At 33.9% G+C, this 7,976-nt stretch overlaps 1 protein-coding gene across 1 annotated transcript; it reads left to right on the top strand.

Annotated features, from left to right (window-relative positions):
• The first annotated feature begins 2,401 nt into the window (after positions 1-2,401).
• LOC139876447 (D-xylose-proton symporter-like 3, chloroplastic) lies at positions 2,402-7,480 on the top strand. Its single transcript, XM_071863764.1, has 14 exons — positions 2,402-2,662; positions 2,759-2,826; positions 3,193-3,271; positions 3,378-3,437; positions 4,166-4,232; positions 4,310-4,434; positions 4,665-4,766; positions 5,170-5,550; positions 6,123-6,170; positions 6,278-6,340; positions 6,462-6,542; positions 6,639-6,737; positions 6,817-6,954; positions 7,032-7,480. Exons 1-14 carry the CDS (start codon positions 2,441-2,443, stop codon positions 7,164-7,166), a joined length of 1,668 nt encoding a protein of 555 aa, XP_071719865.1. The 5' UTR covers positions 2,402-2,440; the 3' UTR covers positions 7,167-7,480.
• The last annotated feature ends 496 nt before the right edge of the window (positions 7,481-7,976 follow it).

The following is a 7,976-nucleotide window of genomic DNA, read 5'->3' as shown; positions in this document are numbered from 1 at the left end:
TTCGCTAATGAGTCAATTCATTTAATTATAGATATCTTATTTAGAGATTAAGTTATTTTTAGTTGTTGGATTACTAGCGGTTTATAATGTTAGTGGTAACTAGTTTTTATTGTGACATTTGGAGCCTTTAAACATATTTCGAGACTAATAAACATTATATGATGATTTACCAAACTGTCTAAAGGATTAGCGATTGTACTTTTACCTTTGCTTATGTTGCACTCGTTCCTGCTAGGTTTATCTAAATACTTTAGTTTGTATTTATAATTTATTACATTCTGTAAACAAAGATATAGTTGATTACCAAATCCCAGTGAGGTTGTAGTTGATGCGATTGACTTGGTTTAGTGCCATATTAAAACAAAAACTAAAGAACGACCTAAACAAAAAAGGATTAAAAGTGAAAAGGAATTGGCAAAACAAAGACGTTGTAAGCGTTGTAGGTTTTTCCCCCCACAAAATTAGCACATGCAAGGAAAGACAAGGTGATGATTTGAGCAATGCATGTTCACAACGTTCTAACAAGAAAAAGAGAATTGACTCATATAAAGGCTTTATTGTTGGCAGGACATAAAGGCATGTACACTGTTACTAAATAAGGCTTTATTAGTGAAATGCTAACAGATGCCCTAAAAGCAGGAGATAAGGACATGTACACTATTTATGTTCACATACTAGCAATAATAAAGACATGTACACTATATATGTTCACATACTAGCAAATGTTGTTAACTTCGGATTTGCCCAAATTAAAGGAGGTTAGGGTTGACGATTAAGTTTGGGTGGTGCAATTGTCCCTACTGTAATGTTTATTGTTGGTTCGTTAACTCTTGAGACGCTCCAAATTCACTTATTGAACATGAAAAGCTCTAAAAAGCCAAAGAAAACTTGATTAAGGTCCGTGGAGTAAAAAATGTTGATGAAGAATACGATGATCGCATTGCAACAAGTGAAGAGTAAAATAAGATTGGTAACTCATGGGAAAATCTTTGTACTAGAAAGTACACCTCAGTTAATATTCACCATTTTCATTTCGTTTTTTCCAACATTTCACTAGAATGAAAGTATCAGAGCCAATAAAGATATATACGAAGGGACAAAGACACACAAAGTTATTCCCAGTAGAAGTAGGCTTACACTAGGAATAAGCACTTAGTCATTATCTCTTCGCTCTGATTCTTGACGAGCTCTCTCGAGGGATATAGGAGAGCATCCCATGGAGCCTGATTTTTGCAAATGATATCGTCTTGGTTTCAGAACCTAAGGAGGATTTAAATAGAAGGCTGGAGCATTGGAGAGAGGCTTTAGAGCAAAACGATATGCGGATCAACAGACCGAACACATAATACCTTAGATGTGATTTTGGCAGCGACGAACAAGAACACGAGGATGGGTGAATGTCCACATTGGAGACCAGATCCTACATCCGAAGGACTCCTTTATATACTTAAGCTCGGTCCTCCACAAATCATGAAGAGTAGATGAGGACGTGGCCCACCGTATAAAAGTATGATGGTTGAAGTGGAGGGCAATGACGGGAGTATCGTGCGACAAGAAAGTACCGCTTAAATTGAAAGAAAAATTCTTCAAGGTACCACTTAACAAGGTAGCAATTAATAAAATAAGTTCAACTTTCTAGATTAATTTAAGGTATATAACTGTAAATTTATGAAACAAAAGTGTGGATGAATAAAAAAGTGATGTGTGAACATGACCTCCGTAAGTTATCTATATAGTCTAATAAACTTCTAAAATGATGACATCATCATTAAGCTAAATACTCTTTACTTTTCATTACTTTTCATAATGACGATGTCATAATTATATATTAATTAAATTAAAAAAATAATACAAAATCTTTTATAAAAGAAAATATTAATCTCTTCTAAATTGTAATTTTATTTTATTTTCCTAAAAAAATAATTTATTAATAATAATAATAATAATTATTAAAAATATAAATATAAATATTCAACTTTGAGCGAACTTTATGTTTGTAAAATCAACGACAAGTTTATTAGTCGGAATCCGTAGTTCCACGGGTCAATAAAGTAAAATTACTTTAACATTTATATTCACTTAATACTTAAATCAGCAGGCTCGTTCCCCCAGGTTTACCCTCTGCGGGGGAGTCCAAAGGATTCGTTCGTAAGGGTTTCTGAGTCAAAAAAAAAAAATTATATTATTAAACTGTTTGATTTTATAGCATAGAAAAGGTAAAAAAGCATAAATTTTTATGGTGGGTTCCAAAAGTTTATATTCTCACAAATACAAATCCACCACAAATTTTTTTTTTTTTTGAAAGGCAAGATTAGTTGTTAGTTGTTAGACTCGAACCTGGGTCACTCTCGAATCCATGAAACACACGGATACCAATGAATCAAGCCTATTGGCCACCACAAAATGATCACAACTCATATCTTTACACTCTCACCAGAATATGGCACTTGCTACTTCAACTCAACCTCTGTTCAAGTTCTATTCGCAATTAAAGCACCAAAACCACCTAATTCTTAAATCACACAAAACCCATTTATCTAATCCAAGTTATCTCCCCAGTTTCCCTCAAATTAGCAGCCCATTTTCACAATCTAACACTCAATTCAAATGCCCATTGTTCACAAACATGCCTTTAGTTCCATCTAAAAAGTTTAATTTTAAGGTGATTGAACTCTAACCCACATTCTAATTTAGATTTTGTTTTGTATGTAATTGATTTGATAACCAATTTTTGTATTTTTATTTGAAATTAAATTAGGTTAAAGCTTCCGCAGCAGGGGAAGAAGCATATCAAGAAGATTTTTCTTGGTCTTCTGTTATTTTACCGTATGTTACTTTTACTATTATTGTTATTAATTGTATATATTTTCTTCTTAGTTTGCTAATTTTGTAATAAAGTTTTAATTTTTCGTTCTGGGTTGGAATGTATTTATAATCAATAGTATCAATTGAAATTGAAATTGAAATTGAAATTGAAATTGAAATACATTATTATTTGTGTGAAACAAAAGGAAAACAAATATTGCTAAAAACATCTCAATCTTCTAAGTGGTTGAGATTAATACAACAATTTACAATGACAAGTTTGTCATTACATACAAAGTGTCAACCTTTCATGTAGTCTGTTGTGTTAGTCGTTAAAAAAACAAGTACTTTGATATTTTTTGTAACATTTGGTATTTTTAATATCAGGTTTGTATTCCCAGCGTTGGGCGGTTTACTATTTGGATATGACATTGGTGCAACCTCTGGTGCTACACTCTCATTGCAGGTATGTATATTTTTTAACTTTAAAGTACAGAAAACTATGTTTTTATGTCATATAGATCATGTTAATTTTCTTTGTTGAATTGATACTTAACTTAATTTATCTGTAGTCAGCCGAGCTTAGTGGTACTACATGGTTTAATCTGTCTGCTGTCCAACTTGGTCTTGTGGTAAGTTATCTATTTCTTTTTTTCACTTCTTTTTCGTGGGTTGATACGTGGTGATTTCAGTCCATTTATGTGAAAGTGTGTCAAATTGGGTTATGTTTTACTGCTGAAGGGTTAAACGAATCATACGGAATTCTTATGCTTTGAAATAAATGTAAAAATGGCCTGACATAATCAAGTGTTCACAAATCAGAACCTACTAAATTTGTTTATTGAAAAATAAATTTCTAATGATGTTTAAGACAAGGAGAACTAACCTAACCTAGTGGTGATAAATGGGGCGGATTGCATTGCGACTTAAGGTACTTTATCTCTTTATGTATGTGTATTGTTTGGGTTATCCCAGACACTTTCTATCAGAAATTTCCTTTTCAAAGTATCTAACTATAATGTTAAATAAGAAAACTATATTATTTTGATAACTATATAATTATATAATTGATGGTATAAATCAGTTTATGAGATTCTACACATTAAAGTATACCTGTGGCCACTTTCATCCCATTTGACCCGTTTCCTTGTTATGTTTTTTTTAGCCATGATAGCGACTGATTCGAGATGGTCTTTGGTCTTTTGTGTACGTACGTATCAACCCATTGGCCAATTATAGATAAAACGGAATCCGAATTGATCCATTCATAAGTAAACCGGCTGAATTAACCACTTTAACCAAACATGCTGATTATGGCACCACATGTACTGTTTACCTCATGGGTTCTATTCAAATGCAGGTCTCTGGCTCCCTGTACGGAGCTCTTTTTGGTTCTATCTTAGTCTACCCTATTGCCGATTTCCTCGGTATTTTTTCTCTATTAATAAAACTATCAATAAGCTCGAACATATTTTCAAGTAAAACAAGACGTTGACTTTTGAAGGTAGGAAGCGTGAACTCTTATTAGCTGCACTACTTTATTTACTCGGCGGTTCGATCACGGCCTACGCTCCAGGTCTCGGTGTGCTCTTACTAGGTCGAGTTCTCTATGGACTAGGTATCGGTTTGGTAAGCTTCCATGGACCCTTAAGCTCATTACATACATACATACATATATATACATATACATATACATATACATATACATATACATATACATATACACACACACACACACACACACATACAAATATACATACATATAGATACCTATATGTGTGTGTGTGTGTGTGCGCACATAAATATATAACTTAAACAGCATGAATTTTCAACCAATATCTCATTTTTTGGTTTTTCAGGCTATGCATGGTGCACCGCTCTATATTGCCGAGACTTGCCCGTCTCAGATTCGTGGGACTTTAATATCTTTAAAAGAACTGTTTATAGTTCTTGGAATCTTGGTATTTATTTTTAATCAATCACTAAATAAACATGTGGACAGTTCTTATTTAGGTTACGTTGCGTCGAGTTGTTTATGTATTTACAAACCGAACTGATGAATACATTGCGTCGGGTCATGTAATATCAGATGGATCAAATCTTTAATTTTCTGAAAGATGACCGGGTAAAATGGGTTATAAGTTTCCGAAATTGTTTATGAATTGCGTACAAACTTTTAACTCGTTTTCCAAAATCTTAGAAAAAGTTACCTTGAAAAAGCTAACTCGGCCGCCACCACCTACTTTTCCGTCACCACCAAATCGCTTCATTCAGCTGTTAACTTGGTTTCGGCCAAACTGTAGTTTTGATAACAAGAAGTTAATTTGAAAAAGTTCAATAATGGGTCATTTCTTCTTTATACAGTTAGGTTACTTTGTAGGCAGCTTTCAGATTGACGCTGTTGGAGGTTGGCGTTATATGTTCGGTTTTAGCGCACCCGTCGCTCTTTTGATGGGTTTAGGTGTGTGGGGCCTACCTCAATCTCCAAGATGGTTACTTTTAAGAGCGGTCCAAGGTAAAGCTTCTTTGCAAGAGTATAAAGAGAAGGCCATTGTTGCGTTAAGCAAACTTAGGGGCCGTCCAGCTGGCGATAAAGTTTCCGAAAAGCAAATCGAGGACACTCTTGTTTCTTTAAAATCGGCTTACGGTACCGATCAAGAATCTGAAGGGAGTATTTTTGAGGTGTTTCAAGGCCCGAGTTTGAAAGCGTTTGTGATTGGTGGAGGTTTGGTCCTTTTTCAGCAAGTAATAGTTCAAACTTATCTTGTTCGTTGTTCATAAATTATAGTGCTAGAGGTGTTCAATATTTGGTTTCAAACCAATTAACCCGAAAACCGACCCGAATGAAAACCGAAAAAATAAGCCGAATTTGAATTCAGGTTTCGGTTCGGTTTTGGTTTGGTTTTCTACTTTGAAGTCGGTTATTGGTTTTTAATTCGGTTTAACCGAAATTGAATTCAAAACCGAATTTCAACTAATAATATATTAAATAATTAATATATATTGACCAAAAATCGATATTAAAATCGAAAGTCAATTTTTAAGTTGATTTGTTATTATTATCTTGGTTTAATTATGCTTTTTTGGGATTTTCGGTTCTAATCGAAACCGAACGTATTCGGTTTTCAGTTCGGATTCGGTTTTGCCTCCAAAATTTTTAAAAAACGAATAAACCTAGAAAACGAAAATCGCACCAATGAGCACCCCTAAACTATGCGAGTGTTTGAATGTGCATTTTGAATGTGAGTGTTTGGCCACGCACATTTAAGTGTATATCTTTTCTTTAGTTAAGCTTATTGAGTATCACCGTTTAACAGATAACCGGGCAGCCAAGTGTTTTATACTATGCTGGTCAAATTCTTCAGGTATTATATGTATTTATATTAACATATTTATGTATATATGTATAGTATATGTATTTATATACACTTATTATCATTTTGCTTGCGTATATGTGAATTTTGGACTCAAGACTGCGGGATTCTCTGCGGCTGCTGATGCAACACGAGTTTCAGTCATCATCGGTGTCTTTAAGGTATGTGTAATGATGACTCAGCGACATCTCATCGTGTGTTTTTTTTCTTTGTAATGAAAAGTCAACCATGTTGGTTCGAAAAGATAGTCAATTGTTTTCGTTTGTTTATATGCTCGTGCAGCTATTGATGACAAGTGTAGCCATTCTAAAAGTTGATGATCTCGGGAGAAAACCTTTGCTGATCGGAGGAATTAGCGGAATCGTACGTTGTGTTCTTTCCAATTATAGAAATAAACACATTTGGTAGTCGAATAATTTTTCCATAATATTAAACGTGTGCTAATTTTTTCTTATACAGACTATTTCGTTACTTTTACTTACGGCTTATTACAAATTCCTTGGCGGGTTCCCGTTGATTGCTGTAGGCGCTTTACTTCTTTATGTTGGATGCTACCAGGTAATTTTTTATAAATATTTTATATGTTTTTTTTTTACCTAAATCAATAAAAAAATTACTTTTTTTTTGGTATTTTCAGATATCTTTCGGACCGATAAGTTGGCTTATGGTATCTGAAATATTTCCTTCGCGTACACGAGGGAAAGGAATTAGTCTTGCGGTTCTAACAAACTTCGGTTCGAATGCATTAGTAACCTTCGCTTTTTCTCCATTGAAGGTCAGCATTTTCTTTCTGAACGTAAAAGTCAACATTTCTTAAGTCACGATATCAAAAAGTCAACATTTTTTATGCAGGAGCTACTTGGTGCTGAAAATCTTTTTCTCCTTTTTGGAGCAATTGCTTTGTTATCGCTCGCATTCGTGATACTCTATGTACCCGAAACAAAAGGACTCACCTTGGAAGAAATTGAAAACAAAATCTTGAAATGAGATTTTGATTTGACTTTTGGATTTTCAACCAAAAGTCAAAACTTTCTCTGTTTGTTGACTGGACTAAAAACCAAATCTATCGTTAGTCGTTCATGTACAACATATATATCTTTTTGCACATTGTACATTATCCATGTGTAATAATACTACGTTCTGTGTAAACTTATATAGGATGAAAAGGTTACTATTTTGGGAGAACATTTATGTTGCTTGACCTAGTCAACTGTCTAATTCCTATGATATGTTGTTCACACAAAGTGCCTAAAATTGTGGCACCAATGTAGATAACTATTTGTTGTTAAAGATTTTTCGTTGATTATTCGTAGAAATACAAAACCATATTTTTATGAATTATTAGCAATGGCTCAACCTGATGATACAAGGAAAACGGCATCGACAGATGCTTCAAACGCTCCAAGACCACAAAACTGGCCAGGATCGAAAAATTCAAGATCTCGATCCCAAAATCTGCAAGGTAATTTTTTGTAATTTGTTTTAGTTTGTTTATCAGGGTAATGTACTAAAAGCTACCAAGTATGCAAGTCTTAAGGGAAATTGACCAAAATATACTTTTTAAATTTTTTTTTAAAGAAAATACACTTTTTAAAAAAAAGTTGCCAATATACACCACTGGGTAGACCAAAGAGTTGGTCGACCACCATATATCTTGGTCGACCACCTCATTTTTCAAGGTGGTCGACCAAGCTTCATTGAGTTCCCGGTCAACTACCGTGTAAACATGGTTAACTACCTCTCATTTTTTCATGGTCGACTACCCCAATAAAAAACAAGGCGGGCGACCCAAACCAT

This window comes from Rutidosis leptorrhynchoides, chromosome 11 (assembly GCF_046630445.1).
Source record: "Rutidosis leptorrhynchoides isolate AG116_Rl617_1_P2 chromosome 11, CSIRO_AGI_Rlap_v1, whole genome shotgun sequence".
NCBI lineage: Eukaryota > Viridiplantae > Streptophyta > Magnoliopsida > Asterales > Asteraceae > Rutidosis > Rutidosis leptorrhynchoides.
Note: the sequence above shows the minus strand (reverse complement) of the source record. Positions and strands in the feature narration are given on the sequence as shown.

Excerpts from the sequence above, each read along its gene's own strand:
- LOC139876447 (XM_071863764.1), top strand. The coding sequence starts at position 2,441 with ATGGCACTTGCTACTTCAACTCAACCTCTGTTCAAGTTCTATTCGCAA. Across the intron at positions 6,171-6,277 it reads ATGCTGGTCAAATTCTTCAG|ACTGCGGGATTCTCTGCGGC; the intron begins GTATTATATGTA and ends TTTGGACTCAAG. Across the intron at positions 6,738-6,816 it reads TTTATGTTGGATGCTACCAG|ATATCTTTCGGACCGATAAG; the intron begins GTAATTTTTTAT and ends TGGTATTTTCAG.